At 41.3% G+C, this 20,946-nt stretch overlaps 1 protein-coding gene across 3 annotated transcripts in view; it reads right to left on the reverse strand.

The window, feature by feature from the left end:
• The window catches only part of tubgcp6 (tubulin gamma complex component 6), a 44,930-nt gene that overhangs the window by 1,003 nt on the left and 22,981 nt on the right, over positions 1 to 20,946 (reverse strand). For all 3 annotated transcript variants that reach the window (XM_062982285.1, XM_062982286.1, XM_062982287.1), the window contains 7 exons: positions 13,636 to 13,828; positions 11,313 to 11,481; positions 8,719 to 8,860; positions 8,335 to 8,529; positions 8,025 to 8,157; positions 5,621 to 5,834; positions 2,022 to 2,221 (listed from right to left, as the gene is read on the reverse strand). In XM_062982285.1, coding sequence (XP_062838355.1) covers positions 2,022 to 2,221; positions 5,621 to 5,834; positions 8,025 to 8,157; positions 8,335 to 8,529; positions 8,719 to 8,860; positions 11,313 to 11,481; positions 13,636 to 13,828 — 1,246 coding nt within the window. The remainder of the gene's footprint in view (positions 1 to 2,021; positions 2,222 to 5,620; positions 5,835 to 8,024; positions 8,158 to 8,334; positions 8,530 to 8,718; positions 8,861 to 11,312; positions 11,482 to 13,635; positions 13,829 to 20,946) is intronic.

A 20,946-nucleotide genomic window follows, 5' to 3' on the forward strand; every position in this document is an offset into this window, starting at 1 on the left:
ATATTCCAAATGCTGTGCTTTAGCAAATGCTTCATTCAACTCAACCAAGTACAGTACTGCATTGGCTGGGCAATTAATCTGAAATAATGTAAGTAAACTTTCTAGTCTCTGCTTATGCTCTTCAAGGTCAGATTAATTCCCAAGATCTGCTCTTGCCAGTAAAGATCATGCAACGGCAACAACAACAACAATAATAGCAGTCAGCCTTCGACATCAGATAGCTTAAAAAGCACTGCTTTAAATCAAGATGCTAAAATACTGACAGCAATAATAGCAAAGAGAATAAATAGCTTCATATACAAATGTATTAAAAAGGATCAATGTGGACTCATTCCTGGAAGCCAAATGTCAACCCTAGTGGGAAGAGTACTAAATGTAATTTACAAAATTAAGAAAAAAATATAAAAGCAGGGATACTGGCCCTAGATATATTTAAGGCATTTGATTGTGTTTCATGGCCAGTGCTAAAAAAATTCTAGAAAAATTTGGATTAGGAGATTTAGAGGACTGATTGAGATACTATACTCAACTAACTATGCTGAAATACAAGTAAATGATGGCCTTACAAGAAAAATAAAACTAACCCGAGGGACAAGACAGGGATGCCACGTTTTACCTTTTACCTTTTGCAACAGTTACAGAAATGTTAGCAAATATGATACGAGAGGATATAAAGATAAAAGGGATAAGGAGGGAGGAAAGATATGTTTATTCACGGATGAGACACTACTAACCTTTGAAAATCTGATAGAACAGTTTAAAAGAATAGAGGCACACAGAATTTGGGGAAATTACAGGCCTTCAAGTGAATTGGAATAAATCAGAAATCTTATTACAGTAGAGTCTCAGTTATCCAAGCCTCGCTTATCCAAGTTTCTGGATTATCCAAGCCATTTTTGTAGTCAATGTTTTCAATATATCGTGATATTTTGGTGCTAAATTTGTAAATACAGTAATTACAACATAACATTACTGCGTATTGAACTACTTTTTCTGTCAAATTTGTTGTATAACATGATGTTTTGGTGCTTAATTTGTAAAATCATAACCTAATTTGATGTTCAATAGGCTTATCCTTAATGCCTCCTTATTATCCAAGATATTCGCTTATCCAAGCTTCTGCCGGCCCGTTTAGCTTGGATAAGTGAGACTCTACTGTATTTAATTATACTAAAGAGGAAGAGAGATTAAGAGAAGCGAGATTATTTAGAATAAAAATAAAGAAATAAAGGATAGTCTTTGCCAAATTTTGGAAATTGGCAGAAACTCCACCGAAAGAAGCTTGGCTTCAGAATTTGATAGAAATACAAGAAATGGACGAATTAACATTTCTATTAAGAGAATCCAGAGGAAAAAGTATTAAACAAACAAACTGGGGAAAGCTTAGAAATTATATAGCACAATAATGACAGAAAGAAAGATGTTAAATAGATAACTTATACATCCGATACGGAAGATAAAGGAAGACCAACATCCCCTTCTTCCCCCTCCCCCTTTTACCCCATGCCCCCCTTACTCCTACTCCTCCTACCCCTTTCTCCACTTCCAACTTTTAGTACCCCCCCAGATTATCCCCTAACCCTAGTTATACCCCTGCCTCTACCTTTCCCGGATACCCAATCTGTAGTTTTAACTGATGTATATGTAAAACTCCAATAAAGATCATTTAAAAAGAGAATAAAAATAAAGAAGTCAATAAAATATCTAGGAATCAATATATCTAAGGAAATTGGAAATTTAGAAGGAGATTATGTAGTCAGATTAAGAAAAAACATTAAGGATACTGTGGCTAAAAAGCACTGCTTTGCATGACTGTCTGGAATGCAAAGTCATGGTTTTAATGCAACAAGTACATACAGGAAAAAAATACCAGGCCACGGAGACATAATCAAATCATCTTGGTGCACTGCACTAAGAAAGAAGAGCATAAACACTCATACTAACTAGTGCCTTTATTATACTATGCAAAGTTCATTTATCTTTCCATTGCATGGCATGTTCTTATCAAGCTCTGGTCTTACCATCGAATAGGAAGTGGGAATAATATTTGAATGTGTTATAGGATTGCTGCATCAAGCCAAAATTGGGGTGAACGGCCATTTGTTTGCTGGTATCAAAACTCCACGACTGAGAGATCAGCTGGCTGCGGAACTTTAAAATGAAGCTGAAGATGCTGTGGATGATGTTCATCACGGGAGCCGCCTTTTCCGTCAGCAAGCCCCTGTCAAAAGGAAAACATATTATGACCTGGAAAGTGGGGCTACAACTCTTGTTCGGGGGCAGCAAATATTTATATTGATGTCCCTCCTCACCCACAACATTGTTGCCTCATTTATTTACACTTCTGAAGTTTGCTGGAATAAATTTGGAATAGTTACAGAAAGCCTCATGCTAAAAAAAAAACCCATGGATGCTTTGTATAATTTAACTGTTCTACAGGACAAGGCAAATTTACCCACAAGCTATTGCTCTGGGGAAAGTCCAGGAGAGCCAGGTATCTTTAATATACCTTATGCTATCTTACACACACACAAACACACACACTTATTAAGGTTTCAATCAACTGAATCCAGGACTATGTAAAATGTGTTTTTCCTGATACTGTCAGACTGTGTGGCTCATCATGTTATGGCATAAACAATGTTGAGGATGTGTTGTCGAAGGCTTTCATGGCCACAATCACTGGGTTGCTGTGTGTTTTCCGGATGTCTGCCATAGATGTGGGTGAAATGTCAGGAGAGAATGCTTCTGAAACACGGCCATACAGCCTGGAAAATTCACAGCAACCCAATGTTGAGGATGATAGATGCTACATTCCAGGAACATCTGGAGGACATAATCTTCAGGTTTTGCTTAGTGGGATTTCATTCAACATATCAGTTTAGAAGGTATTTCTATTCTTCTTACGCTTTCCTTTTCTTCATTTCAATTTTTTCCATGCATTCCTACTCCTTCTGTTCAAATGTTTACTGTGTACCCCACTCCCATCTATTTCCATTTATTTCTGCTCTTTATCACCACATTAGCATGTTGGTAGCTGGAAACTAAATCATAATTTAGGTTGGATTTGTTAAACTAGTCATACAAACCAAAGGATTACAGCCTTAAAGTGTGTCCATCAGAATAAATGCAGAGACTAATTTTGGAAAAGTATCAAACACACCCTTTCCAGGAGAACAACAACAGCAAATTAAGAGTTCCAATATTCCTTTTCAAACCCCAACAGTATAATGCAAGTTTCTTCACTTTCCATGCACAACATCTGATATGTATGAGCATGTACAGCAGAGCTCTCTTATCCAACCTTCGCTTATCCTACATTCTGTATTATCCAATGCAGTCTGCCTTTTAGTAGTCAATGTTTTTGTAGTAAGTGTTGCGATGTTTTGGTGCTAAATTCATAAATGCAATAATTACTACATAATGTTACTGTGTATTGAACTGCTTTTTCTGTCAATTTGTTGTAAAACACGATGTTTTGGTGCTTAATTTGTAAAATCATAATGTCATTTTATGTTTAATAGGCTTTTCCTTAATCCCTCATTATCCAACATTTTTGCTTATCCAACATTCTGCTGGCCTGTTTATGACGGATAAGTGAGACTCTACTGTATTTTCAAGCTGCCTGTCGACTTTCCATTAATTTCACTGGGTTTCACAGGCAAGGAATACTTAGAGGTGATTTTTTTTTTCAGTTCCTTCCTTTGAAACACACCCTAAAAGCAACTGGTACTTGGTGGTGGTGTTCTCCCATCCAAGTACAAACCAAGGCTGATCCTGCTTAGCTTCCAAAATCAGATGGGATCTGTTATCTTTAGGGCAGGGGTCCCCAAACTAAGGCCCGGGGGCCGGATGCGGCCCTCCGAGGTCATTTACCTGGCCCCCGCCCTCAGTTTTATAATATGATATATTGTATATACATATAATATTGATAATAATATTATAATGTAATACAATATAACACTAATAATAATACCATATAATAATATTAATTATATATTCTATATTACATATAATATTACTAATCATATTACAGTATAGTGGTATAGTTCAATATAGTAATATATAATGCTAATATTGTGCTATGCTAATAATATAATGTATTGTATGTGAATGTAATTTGTAAGCCACTCTGAGTCCCCTTTGGGGTGAGAAGGGTGTGATACAAATGTAGTAAATAAATGCAGTAAATAAATAAATAATAAATAAATATATTTTAGACTTAGGCTCGCCCAAAGTCTGAAATGACTTGAAGGCACACAACAACAACAACAACAACAACAACAACAACAACAATCCTAATTAACTTGACTATCTCATTGGCCAGAAGCAGGAGCACACTTTCCATTGAAATCCTGATAAATGTATGTTGGTTAAAATTGTTTTTATTTTTAAATATTGTATTGTTCTTTCATTGTTCTTGTTCTTGTTGTTTTTGCACTACAAATAAGACATGTGCAGTGCGCATCGGAATTAGTTTGTATTTTTTTTTTCAAATGATAAACCGGCCCCTCAACAGTCTGAAGGATTGTGGACCGGCCCTCAGCTTATAAAGTTTGAGGACCCCTGCTTTAGGTTATCTGACATAACTGACAATTTTTGAAAAGTGGGAAGCATCAAGGAATCCAAAGGAACCCTTTGGCTCTCTCTGCTGGACACTCCAGTAATGACAATTATGTTGGAAGGAGTTGGAAAGTGCTTCATACTCCCAGTTCTCTAATTTCTGCTTCTGAAACAATCCTAAGGTGGGATCAATTATCTCCTCCCACTATACACATGACACCGACACTGACATCAGCACCAAAGGCAAAGACAGAGATCCATGTTTATTGTTATAGGCTGGAATCCTCTATGGCAGAGCTTAAACCTTTCTGCTCGGGACCCGTTTAGCCACAAGAAATTTTTATGTGAACCCAGCTATATAGGTATATAAAATAGGTATTTACTAATAACATTAACTAATAACAAATCAGCATTTGCAAGGCTTACTAAACAGGCTGATTTTCCTTTTTATGAAGTACAGCTGAAGCATCCAGTGTAAACTCTGCACAACAGATTCGGGTAAATGTCTAAAACAGCCACATTCAGAAACCTTTTATTGTTGCCAATTTTTTCAGAATCAACGTTGAGCTAATTTGGGGTCAGGACCCAGTTTAAGAAACAGTGTTCTATGACAGTTATAAATGTGTCACTAGAGTTATGGACTCATGGTGTATTCATGAGCCCAATGTACTCTCCAAACAAATACCTATGTAGCTACCTTGAAAGTTCTCCAATCTCGACTTCCCAGAGTGAGTATAGCCTCTCACCTTGATAACTGTGGGAGGCTATAGAGCACATGTGTCAAACTCAAGACCTGCAGGCTAAATCCAGCCCACATGTCATGGTATGTGGCCCTCAGGACATTGGTGGGGTTAACGATGTTGCTAAATGTGGGTGGACTACAACCCCCCCCCCCCCCCCCAAAAAAAAAAAACAAGACTGCCAGTAGTTTAAGTTGACCATGTTGGTTAAGTCAAGGATTCACTGAATAGCACATAACTTATACATATGTATCACTAATACAGGATTTCTGGAAAACATTTATAATCCTCTGTATTGCATATAACAAGGTTCTTACCGGAAGATTGCTTTGTTGAGGTATTCTGCATGTGTTTTGTAAATCTCTTCCAAGTTCCCAACTGAAGACAGTTTGTTTCGAAACTCACACCAGGTCACATGCAAGATCTGGTTCGCAATATAACCCTGAATCACTTTGACAAAGTGCTGCATTTCATGCTTATAAAGCTGGAGCTGTCGAAATTGAACAGAATTTGATGCATGTTTCACTAGTGCTGAAAAAAAGAAAGGAAGAGAAATGACTAGCAGCACTGGAAAAAATACTGCTGCTGAATTTAAGTCATATTGTCACATTCATTTGGAATTAGGAACCAAATTAATTTTTCCAAAACAGATTGTGTAAGCTCACATGCACTGGCCTCAATTCAACCTCATATCAATGTAGTATAAATATCTGCAGGTGGACCTACACTACATTCAGCCATATACCACTTTCCCCTCACGAATTTGTCTAAACCTCCTGAAGTAACGCTGTGTGACCATTCTAAATTTTGTGGCATGCAGGTAGGATCAGAAGTTTTCATAGTCAGATGCAAAATAATGACATTGTGTTGTCAAAGGTTTTCATGGCCAGAATCACTGGGTTGCTGTGAGTTTTTCAGGCTGTATGGCCATGTTCCAAAAGCATTATCTTCTGAGGTTTCGCCCTTCTCTATGGCAGGCATCCTCAGAGGTTATGAAGACCTCACAACCTCTGAGGATGCCTGGCATAGAGGTGGGCAGAACGTCAGGAGATAATGCTTTGGGAACATGGCCATACAGCCTGAAAAACTCACAGCAACCCAGTAACATCATTATTGAGATTCACTGAGGTAATTCAGGAGGTCTCACTGCTGCTCTAATCAAAGTGTATCTGTATGTCATTGCATAATTGTCACCACTGCACAGTAATTGCACCCCCATTTTTGGGGTATTAAAATTGGTATTTTTATGTTCCTCACATAATAGTCCCAGAGTCATTTGGGGCTGATTCCTCCTTCCTTCCTCCTTTCTCCAAAGGAAGTTAAAAAACTATGAAATGGAGGTCTCTGGAGCTCCACTCTTCCCTCCTTCCTCCAAAGAGTTCAATTTCAGATTTTGTAAACTGCCTTGCCTTGGATGTAAGGCAGTTAATTAAAAAAAAGAAAGAAAAAGAAACCAGAGAATCAAAGGCAGATTTTTTTCCATCGTGTAATAGTAGCAACCCTCCCCCCCTTTCAATAAAAGAGGGATAAAAGTGTGACTATTAAATGATGAAATGTGGTATTTGAGAAACTAGGAGGTAGCCAGATGCTTCTCTATATTTCCTGTTTATTCAGGGTGAATGCTCTCACAGGCATTCAATAGCTTCCTTTTTATGGATTTCAAATGCACTCTAGTGTAATACGACTGGCCCTTCACGTTTACAGGTTTCACTTCTGTATTCACAGATTTGATTAATATGCTTTTTTTTGGGTAAACAGTTAATTATAGTTATGGTACACAACAGATCATAGCAGATATAATCAAGTAAAAATAATTTTGATACATACATGCATATCTACAATAATCAATCAACCAGTTATTTCTGACACTGAATGCATATTAATATCAGTAACTTAACTTAAATAATTTAGTCTTGCTATTTCTACATGTTATCCACTATTTTCAGTCTATACTTCCTTCTCATTTAATTTTTTAATGTAAGAGTTCACCATAGCATTCAAACACGACGTATTACAGACTATACATGCATCCGAAACCTCTATACCACACAAAATAAAACCTCTTCTCCACATCCGTGCACCATGACTTCTAATGCTGAAGCCTTTAAACCAATTTATCTATCTATCTATCCTTGTTCATAGTAATCCTAAATTCCTAATGGAGCTCCTCTATGTCACTGATTCTCCATTCAGATATGCCATAACCAACTTCCATTTTTCCAAAAAGTCCTAATATGTTTTCTCTGGAAATCCCTAGGTCCATCAGCACAACTGTACAGTCAACTGCTACTTTTCTGCAAATCTCTAGGTTTCTTGAGCTCAACTTTATAATCAACCTCCAAAGTGGAGGACGTAGAGATTTCTAGAGGTGTCCTGTCAGGTGGTTCTCTTTTTATTCATAGCTTCCCCACTTTCACTCCTAATCCCAGCAAATGTGAAAGGCTGACTGTAGCTGGGACATACCCGGAAGTAGGAGCTGCTCTTTTTACTATTCTGTTAATTCTACAAAACAACTAATTTGGGAAGAAAACACCAAATTGTTTTCATTCTCTTAGTGCAAACTGTGTTCACCTTCTATTATGTTGAGCTGAATGTAACTGAGTTAGATTATTTTCATGGGATACAACTACAAGAAACACCTGGTCAATGCAGACACAACTTGAATTCTAAACAGGTGGGACTCTCAACTAGATTAATGAAAAAGAATCAGAATCATCTTACCAGTTCGCTTTAAATGGAACCAAACATCCTTAAGTGTCCACACCATATGCTTCAGTTGCAGCAAGAAGGAGAAAATTTTGTTATATTTGTTCATGCAGTTGTCAGTAATGACAATATTTAAGGGCCAGTCCACCTTAAAAAAGAGTAATTGAAAGATGTGTTACTTTGTACCCCTATCATTAGAAAATTCCCATGGCTTTAAGGTAAGGATTCAAAGACTAATGCTCTCTAAAAAAGACACACACATTGCAATAGAGGATGTTCAGGATAGATTAGGTCCAATCAATAAAGTTTATCTATGAATTCTCACCTTATATCGTAGTTCTAAACAGTTTAAGGCATCAGGAGCATTAGGTTTGAACATCTCTGGAAGGTATTTCAGGGCAAAAGAAAGATTGGAAGCCAAGTGAGTATCTCCATGAAGACTGTACTGCAGTGCCTTGTTTAATATTGAATTGAGAACTAGTGGGTTTAGAAGTTCACCAGGTGTCTGGCCTGAACCAAGCTGGAATGGGAAAACATAGTATCAAAGACCGAGAATACATTAACACAATAATATTTGCAGAAATACTTAACACTAAATGCCAGATGAAGCAGAATTCTCCTGTGTTTGATGGCACAGGCACAGGGCAACTCTATTACTTCATATCACACCAACTGGAAGCAAGTTGAGAAGGAAAATCTATGAAAATACCTTTTCAAAAAGCAAATCACTGAGTGACTGGGCAAATTCTCCATCTTCCATCAACAAAAAATGCCTTAAGGCTCCAAAATGCTTCTCAACATTCAGCTCCACAAAGTAGTAGTCGACAATGGCTTTGTTCACCAGGGAAACACTAGGAGCAAATGAAAACATGTAAGGCCAACCAATTCACTCCTTATTAGAAGCCAAAAAATGTACATGACTACAGAGCAGCAAATTAAATCTGAGATAAACATTACATTTTCAATCTTAGGCTGGATTGACATTGTCCCATATCCTAGGATCAGATTATCTGCTTTGAACTGGATTATATGAGTCTACACTGCCAGATGGGAGCCCCCGGAGGCACAACAGGTTTACTGCAGAGCTGCTGAACTTGCTGACAAAAAGATCGGCGATTCAAATCCAGGGAGCGGGGTGAGCTCCTGCTGTTAGCCCCAGCTTTTGCCAACCTAGCAGTTAAAAAAATGCAAATGTAAGTAGATCAATAGGTTCTGCTCCAGTGGGAAGGTAACAGTTCTCCATGCAATCAAGCCAGCCACATGACCTTGGAGGCGTCTACAAACAATGACAGCTCTTCAGTTTAGAAATGGAGATGAGCACCAACCCCCAGAGTCAGACACGACTAGACTTAATGTTAGGGGAAAACCTTTACCTACCGTGTTTCCCCGAAAATAAGACAGTGTCTTATATTAATTTTTGCTCCCAAAGATGCTCTAGGTCTTATTTTCAGGGGATGTCTTATTTTTCCATGAAGAAGAATTCACATTTATTGTTGAACAAAAAAATGAACATTTATTGCATTGAATTGCATGGGTGGTTGTTTGATATTATTACTGTTGTATAAACATTTGTTTTAACTTCTGTTTTATCATCTTCTTGTGTTTTAAACCGTGTATATTGTTAATGTATTTGCGCTGTTACTTTTGTAACGTTGTGAGCCGCCCCGAGTCCCCACGGGGAGATGGTGGCGGGGTATAAAGTATTATTATTATTATTATTATTATTATTATTATTATTATTATTATTATTATTATTATTATACTGTACAGTAGTTATCATAAACCAGCATAACCAGACAAACTGTGAATCCTATCAAGAATATCTTGTTACTACCAATATTTCCATGTACAACACTCTATGGTACGGACATTTACTGATCCTGCATGCTCTGGTGTTCTGTTCGGCGGGCATGCTTCCAAACAAAAACTTTGCTAGGTCTTACTTTCAGGGGAGGCCTTATATTTAGCAATTCAGCAAAACCTCTACGAGGTCTTATTTTCTGGGGATGTCTTATTTTAGGGGAAACAGGGTAACCTTACACTGCCAGATAATCTGGGATAAAAAGATAATCTGGGATCAAAACTGGGGATATAGGAAAGTGTAGGTTTATTTATTTTGTATCAAAAACATTGCATTAATAAGTGTAGATCAAGCCTTATATCATATCATGGTCTAAATCTGACTTTAGACCCACTGAATCAATGAGAACTTTCGTCTCAGGTATTTCAATATGTACAGTATATGTTTTAAGAAATGCTTTTATGGCTGCATTTTAACTATATTTTAATATGTGATGTTATTTATTTATTTATTAGCGACATTTATATCCCTGCCCTTCTCACCCCGAAGGGGACTCAGGGCGGTTTACAAGTATATATACATACAATATATTATATTATAGATGCATTTAACTATGTTGTACCCCGCCTCGAGTCAAAAGGAAAGGCGGGTAATAAATACATTATTGTTACCCTATTTACTCAAATCTAATGAATATACTGTAATATGCACATCTCGGTTTTCAAAACCTTGAAACCAAAAATAAATGCTGACAAATGTAATGCACAGCTGCAAAAAGTTCACTCTTTGTAATTTGACCCAAAAGGTATGTGTTACAGCTGCTGTGCATTTAGAACTCTTTCTTAAAAAACAAGAGTATTAGAATACCTTCAAAGGTTTGGGAAAAATCCCCAGAGAAGGAAAGAAACTCCACCATGCCCAAAGGCAGTATACTCCATTGCTAAACAGCTTGGCTATCCTTTTTTCTCTCCCTCTGGGAGCCTTATCACACTAGAGCGGAAAGAGTATGCAATCCACCTGAAATCATGTGGCTTGTAGTTTAGGGAGCCAGAGAGGTCCTCGGTCTAACTAAATTGGTTCTTTCATATTTTTTTTGCACTGTAAATAAGATATGTGTAGTGTGCATTGGAATTCATTCATGTTTTTTTCAAATTATAGTTCAGTCCCCCAACAGTCTGAAACATTTGAGGAGCCCTGCTCTAAGTGATCTACTTAAAAGCAGGATGCACTAAGGAGGTCAAGCGGAGAGTCCTTTTATCAAATAAGCATAGAAATAAATTCTCATTTCTTTAACATTACTTACAAATAGTTTTCTTTATTATTAAGAAAAATAAATAACAGCAATTACATAGCTCAACCAAAAAATATTTTTGGTGTCCTGGTTTTAAGGCCTGTTCCTTGGATTATGGCCTGACAGTACGCAACAACAACTAGTGAAACGGCTGATACATTCTTCTCTTAAGACATGGAAAATGAAGACTTCGAAATACTGTATTACTTACTGAGAAACCAAGGGAGCAGTAACGGACCGTTTCATCAGCACTGGCAGAGACAAGAGCTCACTTAGCTGCACAGCAGTTTCATCAGTTGCTGACTGTGCCGATGGCTCCAGGGGGAACGTAAAGGATCGCGGGATGACATGATGCAGGAGATGGGAAACTGGAAGCTCTGCTGCATGGGAACAAAGGAATATCTCCATTGATTTCCTCTTAAGGTTACTGGTTGCTCTTTTTAAAGAACTTTCAGACAACTATCTAAATAAACTGTGGATAACAAACCCAAATGCGTCCCTTTAGCTCAGGGTTGGGGTCACAAAAATGTGGCAACAATAAAAGGTTTCTGAATGCCACCCATTTATACAGATCTGTTAAACAATGTACAGTGTTTACTATGGACTCTGCAGAAAACGCTTCCGCTGTACTCCATAAAAATGAAAATCAACCTTAGCAAGCAAATGTTGATTTATTAGGAAATTTTTTTTTACTGAAAATGTTCAATTAAAACACTTCTAATGTGTTTAATATCTATTTTATATAGCTATATAACTGAGGTCACATCAACATTTCTCAGTTTACAATCTATATATGGACTGAGTTGCTGTGAGTTTTCTGGGCTGCATGGCCTTGTTCTAGAAGCATTCTTTCTTGACATTTTGCATGCATCTATGGGAGGCATCGTCAGAGGTTGTGAGGATGCCTGCCACAGATGCAGGCGAAATGTCAGGAAAGAATGTTTCTGGAACATGGCTATACAGCCCTGAAAACTCACAGCAACCCAATGATTCCAGCCATGAAAGCCTTCGACTACATATATATAGATTGTCATGAAGCAGAATGTTTCAGAGGACATTAATAATGAAGTATGCACACAAGCATACTGTACCGTAGGATTTAGCCAGAAACAAATGGAGCAAAACTTTGCATCTTTTTCTCACAGTAATTCTATCATAATCTGGTAATTAAATGTAATTCTACTAATTCAATAGATGTGATCCAATCTTTGGACTGATCTTTAAAATGATCTCTATGCAGCTTGGTATTGTAATGTGAGCTAAATCCACTTGAGAAGCAGACCACCAACCCTCAATTTTCTTCTAGAGAGACAACCACGTATTTCTCTAAATACATGGGAGCTGCAACTTGGGCAGCATTTAAGTGACTATTAGATTGGCTGGGCACACTGCTTGAATTCCAGTTATGGTACTGGCATCCAAGAAAGCTCCTAGGTGACTCTTGCAGTTGTTAAAGGGGTAGAGTAGATTATACGACTGGTGGGAGAGGACATGTGGCTGTCACTGGACTCCACTTCTGCAGTCCCTTCACAGCCCTCCAAATCTTAAAAAAATATTTTCAGTAATGTTTGAATGGAAACCATGCAGAATATGGAAATATGGAAACACACACCGATGTCATCCTCACAACCAGCCACTTTCCCCCAAATACCTCAAATTTCTCTGTAGCTCCTCTCAAAATTATGAAAGAAAGTGGTGGGAATGTGACTTCTCACTATTTTAAAAGGCACTGAAGATAAAAGGGAGGTATTTCGGCTTGCTGTGGATGGGTGTGGTCCACAGCGGACTACACTAACATATAATCCAGTTTCAGAATGCAGATTAACTGCTTTGAAATGGATTATACAAGTCTACACTGCCATATAATTCAGTCCAATGTAGTTAATCTACATTCAGAAACTGGATCACATATGGCAGTGTATATGGGGCCTGAGAAACTGGCCTCTGATTCAACCTAAAATATAAATGGTGGATGTGTGGCTCTCCCAATGTCCTAAAATATCTATTCTGATAATCTCCAGCTAGCATAGTCACTGGCTAGAAATAAACTGTGGGCCCCTATATAATGTGAAATTCAGATCAATATGATTTGGGATCTTGCACTCCCCTTTCCCCTGATAATTTTTTTTTACAAAACTCCAGGTATGTAGATATATAAAACAAACATTTACTGACAATAAATAGTATTTGCCAGGTTTTCTAAACAGGCTGTTTTTCTTTCTTGTGAAGTATAACTGAAACATTTTCTGCACTGTAAACTGCATGTTGTTGCTAACAGATTTAATGAAAATGTCTTAAACAGCTACTGGGTGGTGTTCAGGAACCTTTTACAGAAGCAAATATTTTGTTAACTTACTTTTCCTTATGGGACCCCATTTGTGGTCAAGATCCAGAATTTAAGAAGCACTGATCTGGAGGGGCAGGTATTGCCCTCATCTACCTCTACAGAATTTTAGACAAACACACACATTACTCCTCTCAAGTGTAACAAATTGTTACATGCTCCTTATGTTCCCCACTTTAAGAACACTCACACATCAAATCATAGTTGTCCTGATATTCTTCCAGACAATACTGATCAGACAACGTTTTCAAATAATCTTCCTCCTTCTTCCACATGGCAACAGCAGCGTTCTCTCCTTCTTGACTTTCAGATGCACTGGCGTTAGAAATGCAAATTTCCTGTGTCACGAGAACCAATTCTGTTGATTTCTCAGTGTCTTCTCCCTGAAGAAAAAGGAATCCCAAGTATTAATCTATCACCTAGATTTGAAATATTTTAGTATCAGCTTTCATCTGCCTAAATTCTAAGGCACTTTACAACTGAATAAAAATACAGAAGCAACTCAACAATAGACAGCAATTATAAGACAATGGTAGTGGATTCTTTTCCCCATCCCAAGCCCACTTTTCTGCTCAATAAATTTTTATGTCACCCTGGGTATACAGGTATAGTCAGCATATGTAAGGCTTGCTGAACAGGCTGAAGTTCTCTTTTACAGAGTACAGCTGAAAAAATTTCAGTAGAGTCCACTGTAAATTGCACGTTGTTGCTAACAGATTCATGTAAATGCTTCAGAAATCTTTTACTTTTGCTGTCCATATTCATGCCAAAATCCCCCCCACCCCAACTATTCACTTGCCCAAGAGAGAACCCTTTGCCCAGAAGTGGGGTAGATCCTGCAAAGTTGTCAGGACAATGTGTACTTACCTTTCAAATTTCAAAGTTAGAAAGAAGATTGTGTAGCCTGTTATGCTTCTCTGCCTTCTTCTTCTCAATCCACTATTTCCCTAAATCCTGCATTTTGTCCTTTTCATAGTGTACCCCACATTCTATGAGGCTTTTTCTGTGAGCATTGATAATAAACTCTGGGAACTGTTTAGACTGCCATTATGTATACAGGCAGAGTTGATAAAAATTACTTTTCAATGAGTTTCCCATATCCCCCAGCTTTGGGGATTTGGAGTAATACAACTCCTATCAGGAACGTTTCTAAAACTCTTGTCTATGAATTACTATGTTACTTGATTCCCTTCCTCCAGCCTTATTGAAGCTATCGTAAGCCTGCCTTTTGTGTTTTCAGCTAAGAGGGTTGTAATTCAAGGAAATTCCACACCTCCACGATGGTCTACTCCCAACTTTCCATCCTGGCAGCTCTATTACAATGCACAGAGATGACACAATACTGACTTGGATATTCCTTACATGCTGCTTTGTCTCATGAGAAAGCTCTACAAAGTGCCTGAGTTCTTAAAGCCACATGGGAGCAGAAGACCTTAATATCCAGTTAGTTTGCAACCAAATCAGTGATAAAAATTATTTTGTCGACACATCAAGGTGAAAGGTATCATGGATTTAAAAAATAATTTTCCAGCAATATATATAGCAAGATAGCTATAAATGCAAAATGGATAAATTGTCACGACCCAGGCTGCAGAGCACCAATAACCATACACAGAGGCCAGAATCTATCTAATATCTTTATTGTAGGAATATATAAAGTTAATAAAAACAAGTGTAGAAAATAGTCCAGAATTAGACCTTCCAGGAAAGGTCAGAATTAGTCCAAAAAAGCAATGTCCAATAAGAAATATTAAGGTCCAAAGTTGTAATCCAATAACCGAAACACTCACTTTGCCAAGCAAAGTGAGGGGAGATGACAAGGTCCTTTAGTCCATGAAACTTGAGCGAGGCTAGGAAATAACTTGATACTTGAAACAAGGCTTGAACGTGGAACAAGGTAACTAAGAACAAGAACAAGGTCCGTGGAATAACTTGATAAATCCGTGGAACAAGGCAAGGATTGATCCTGGGAAACAAGGCAAAGTCCGTAGATAAACAAAGGCTGGGAAGCAAGGCGAAGGCTGGATAGCAAGGCAAGGCTTGAGCAGGAGCGAGGCTTGAACCGGAGCGCGCTGTCCAGACACAACTCGCTCCGTAGGCTGACGAATTGACTCCGCGAAGTTACTACGCGGGTAAAACACCTAAATAGAGTCTAGCTTCCCGCCGAAGCAGTTCTCTGGGAATCAGAACCGAAAGCTAACTCTGAGACCAGATGTGAGACTCCCCAAAGATTCTCACGAGAAGCAGTCTTAATTGGCCACATTCTTAGCTGCAATCCGCGCACTCCTGCGCGAAGCTGAATCCAAACTTCTCTGTTGTTTACAAAACTCCCGGCGCAAGAATACGGGAGAAGTAGGCTCTGGGCTTGTTTGACATACTTCTGGGAGACAACTTTCTTGCAGGTGCAAGGTTCCCAGATCTGCCTGGGAAAGATCTGGCAGAGAGGAATCCAGTTCAGACTGGGAAGGTAAAAAACCCAAGTTTTCATCTTCATCAGGAATTACAATGTCCTGAGCAGGACTACAAGGCCCATGGGTCATCACACTATCCCCCTCCTCAAGGCCCCTCCCAAACTGGGGCCCTCTCCCCGAGGCGCGAGGTCGCGGTTTGGTGGGATAGGTCTGATGAAAGCGACGGGTTAGATCAGGAGCATGGACTGTGGAGGCGTCTTCCCAGGAGCGTTCCTCAGGGCCAAAACCCACCCAGTCAATGAGATATTGTAGGCGGCGGCGGTGAAAGCGAGAATCCAAAATGTCCTCAACCTCGAACTCCTCCTCCCCATTCATCAAAACAGGAGGGGGGGCCGGTTGGTCTGTATCAGGACGCACACCATCCGCCGGAAGGAGCAGGGAACGGTGAAACACTGGGTGAATGCGCATTGAACGCGGAAGTTGGAGTTTGAAAGTCACGGGGTTTAATTGCGCCACCACTGGATAGGGGCCAATGAAACGGGCATCTAACTTCCGGCAAGGGCGGTGGGAGGGCAGAAAGCGAGTGGACAGGAAAACCCGATCTCCTACCTTGATTTCGGGGCCCGGCTGGCGATGTTTGTCAGCGTGGCGTTTATAGTCCCCCTTGGCTTGGTCCAGTTGCTGGAGCAAAAGTTGTTGCACCGCTGTGAGTTCCTGCAGCCAATCCTCTGCTGCGGGAACCTCTGAAGTTTCAATGACAGGGGGAAAGAAACGTGGATGGAAGCCGTAGTTTGCAAAGAACGGCGTTTCTTTTGTAGAAGCTTGAACTCCATTGTTGTAGGCAAACTCAGACAGTGGTAACAGAGAAGCCCAATTGTCCTGTTGATAGTTTACATAACAGCGAAGATACTGCTCCAAAGTGGCATTGGTGCGCTCCGTTTGCCCATCTGTTTGGGGATGATGAGCTGAAGATAAGCGAGAGTCTATGCCCAATAGTTTTTGTAGTGCCTTCCAAAAACGAGAGGTGAATTGAGATCCACGGTCTGTGACTAAACTCTTGGGCAATCCATGTAGTCTGAAGACATGTTGAAGAAATAGATCCGCAGTTTCCTTGGCCGTGGGGAGGCCTTCGCAGGGGATGAAATGGGCTAACTTGGTGAATAGGTCCACCACCACTAAGATCGTGGTGAATCCACAGGAAGGTGGTAGGTCAGTGATGAAATCCGCGGAAATTATTTCCCATGGGCGAGATGGGGTAGGAAGGGGGTGTAAAAGCCCTGAGGGCTTCTCCCTTCGTATCTTGGAGCGCTGGCATACTGGGCAGGTGTTGACATATTTTTCCACATCCTTGCGGATCTTGGGCCACCAAAAATCCCTTAGGATCAAATGCATAGTTTTAAATAGTCCGAAGTGTCCTGCTGGTTTGCAGTCATGACACAGACAAAGCGCTTTTTCCCTGCCCGGTCCGGGTGGGATATAGACATGATTTCTATAGCAGAGCAGCCCATCTTTAAGCGAAAAGGGGAAATGCAGACCTTGGCGAAGTTGGTCCTGCGCCCAGGCATCTGCTTGCTGACTAGCCCTGATTTCTTGAGCACAGATGGGTCCTGGAGTAGGGGAAGTTGAACCAATGGGAATGGATTTGGTGTTCCCCACCGTGAGCGTGGCAAAGTTCTCAGGTTGTAGCAGTTGGGATTCAAAGGTCTCCTTGCGTCCTGCAGCGTATTCCGGTTTACGTGACAGGGCGTCTGCTTGCTTGGTTTGGGCTGGGGTCACATAATGGATCTGGAAGTTGAAACGTTCAAAGAATAAAGCCCAACGTTGCTGCCTCTGATTTAGTTTGCGGGCAGTTCTTAGATGTTCTAGATTACGATGATCAGTGTGGACTTCAATGGGAAATTTGGCCCCTTCTAGCCAATGTCTCCAAGTTTCAAAGGCTGCCTTTATGGCCAGTAGTTCTTTTTCCCAAATGGTGTAATTCCTCTCTGGTGTGGTTAGTTGACGAGAATAAAAGGCACAGGGGTGGAGGTGATCTCCCACCGGTTGTAAGAGTACAGCCCCAATTGCCACATCAGAGGCGTCCGCTTGCACCACAAAAGGGGTTCCAGGATTTGGGTGCTGTAGAATTGGCTGGGAGGTGAATAGTTTCTTTAGTTGCTGGAACCCTTTCTCTGCTTGATCAGTCCAGCGGAAAGGCTGCTTTCCACGGATGCAGCTAGTGATGGGGTCGGACCAGCGGGCAAAATCTGGAATGAACTTGCGGTAGTAGTTCGCGAACCCCAAGAAACGCTGCACCTCTTTCTTGTTAGTTGGCGCCCGCCATTCCAATACTGCTGAAACTTTGGCTGGATCCATGGAAAGCCCTAGAGGCGAGATGCGGTAACCAAGGAAATCTACCTCTTGTAGATCAAAAGCGCATTTTTCCAGCTTGGCATAAAGTCCATGATCCCGCAATCGTTGTAACACCATTTTGACGTGGTTCTCATGTTCTGATTGTGATCTGGAAAACTCCAAAAAATCGTCCAGGTAGATTATCAAGAACCTGTCTAGATAGTCCTGAAAAATGTCATTGACAAAATGCTGGAACGTTGCGGGGGCTCCGCATAAACCGAAATTCATAACTCGGGACTCAAATAATCCGAATTTGGTCTGGAAGGCGGTCTTCCACTCGTCCCCTTCCCTGATGCGAACTAAGTTGTAAGCCCCCCGAAGATCCAGCTTGGTGTAAACCTTGGCTCCTCGAAGCCGATCCAGTAGATCCGAGATTAAAGGCAGGGGATAGCTGTTCCGCTTGGTGATATTGTTCAATGCTCTGTAGTCCACCACCAAGCGTAGTTCCCCTGACTTCTTCTTCACAAACATCACTGGGGAGGCGGCTGGGGATTGAGAGGGTCTGATGAATCCCTTGCGAAGGTTTGTCTCTAGGAATTCCCTGAGAGCTTCTTGCTCTGGTTCAGTCAGGGAGTAGAGATGCCCTCGCGGGATCGGGGCCCCCTCCACCAAGTCAATGGCACAGTCATAAGGTCTATGTGGAGGTAATTTTTCGGCTTCTTTCTCATTGAATACATCCCAATACTCGGAGTACTTCTTTGGCAAGGTGATGATGGGCTCGGTGTCTGTGGCATGGCATACCTTGGCTACGAGGCAATGGTTTTGGCAGTACGGTGAAGCAAACTGCAGTTCTCTGTTGGACCAGGAGATGTTAGGGTCGTGGAGAGTCAGCCATGGAATTCCCAAAATCACAGGGAAATGGGGGACCTCGGTAACAAAGAAGGAAATCTCTTCCATATGTTCCCTTATCCACATCCTGGTGGGTTCCGACCACTGACTTACGGGGCCCGTCTTGAGGGGACGGCCGTCTATGGCTTGCACCACACGGGCATTCTTGAAATCATGATATTGTAATCCCAGAGAGTCGGCATACTCTCTATCGATGAAATTGTTGGTAGCTCCAGAGTCTATCATGGCGTGGATCATGACGGGTCCCCTTTTTGCTGACCATAATGTGACCACGAGAAGGAACAGGACCCCGGTTGGCGGCTCTTGGATGGATTTTTTGACCGGGTTGGCGAGCCCCTCTACACCCGGTCGTTGGCTTCCCCCGCCGGCTGTGTGCCAGTCGGCTCAGACGCCTTCGTCTCCGTGGAGGACGCCGCCGCAAGACGGGCGGCAGGCTTCCCTTTGGCTGGGCACTCTCTGGCGAAGTGGCCCCCGTTCCCGCAGTACCAGCAGAGGTTTAAGCGTTGACGACGGGCCTTCTCGGCGGCATCTAGTCTGGGACGCACATTGCCCAACTGCATCGGCACCTCCTCGCCTCCTCTGGGGTATGGGGTTGGCGGTGGGGGTCTCCACACCGGACGTGGCTGAACGCTGGCGGGAGCGGGGGGTTTTGCCCCGGCTCTACTGCCCTGGCCTCGAACCCACTGTTTCCTGTTGGCAATCATGACTTCAGCCCGTAAACATTGATCAATGAGTGCCTCGAGGGTCTGGGGAGGATCCACCTTGGAGATTTCTTCCAGCATTTCAATGTTGAGACCCTCCCGGAATTGTCCCCTGAGGGCTACATCGTTCCAGCCGGTGTTGTGGGCCAGCACTCGGAACTCGGCTATATACTGAGACATAGGTCTGTCTCCTTGGAAAAGGCGACGGAGTTTGTGACCGGCTGCCTCCAAATTGTCCTCGATTCCCCAAGTCTCCTTGAGGTGGTCCAAGAAGTGTTGCGCTGATCTTAGGTGTGGAGAGGCTTGGTCGAACAGTGCCGTCGCCCAGCTGGCCGCTGGCCCGTCTAGAAGACTGTAAACCCATGCCACTTTGATGTCTTCTTGGGGAAACTCGGCAGCACGGGCCTCCAGATAAGCTTGACATTGGCGACGGAAGACATGAACCTTAGAAGCTTCTCCAGTAAACTTGGTTGGCAACGCCATGGCCGGAAGACGAACTCCGCGTTCCTTCAAACCCCTTATTTCTCCATCCTGTGCATTGAGCTTATCACGGATTCGGTCCACCTCTTCCTTGTCGATGGTGTAGGTAATCGGCTGGCCGCTCGGCCCAGGTACGGTTCCGGTAGACATTCTGGCCGAGGTTAATTGGTGCTTAGGGTGGCGGAGTCAAACTGTCACGACCCAGGCTGCAGAGCACCAATAACCATACACAGAGGCCAGAATCTATCTAATATCTTTATTGTAGGAATATATAAAGTTAATAAAAACAAGTGTAGAAAATAGTCCAGAATTAGACCTTCCAGGAAAGGTCAGAATTAGTCCAAAAAAGCAATGTCCAATAAGAAATATTAAGGTCCAAAGTTGTAATCCAATAACCGAAACACTCACTTTGCCAAGCAAAGTGAGGGGAGATGACAAGGTCCTTTAGTCCATGAAACTTGAGCGAGGCTAGGAAATAACTTGATACTTGAAACAAGGCTTGAACGTGGAACAAGGTAACTAAGAACAAGAACAAGGTCCGTGGAATAACTTGATAAATCCGTGGAACAAGGCAAGGATTGATCCTGGGAAACAAGGCAAAGTCCGTAGATAAACAAAGGCTGGGAAGCAAGGCGAAGGCTGGATAGCAAGGCAAGGCTTGAGCAGGAG

The sequence above is a fragment of the Anolis carolinensis genome, chromosome 5 (assembly GCF_035594765.1).
Source record: "Anolis carolinensis isolate JA03-04 chromosome 5, rAnoCar3.1.pri, whole genome shotgun sequence".
Taxonomy (NCBI): Eukaryota; Metazoa; Chordata; class Lepidosauria; order Squamata; family Dactyloidae; genus Anolis; species Anolis carolinensis.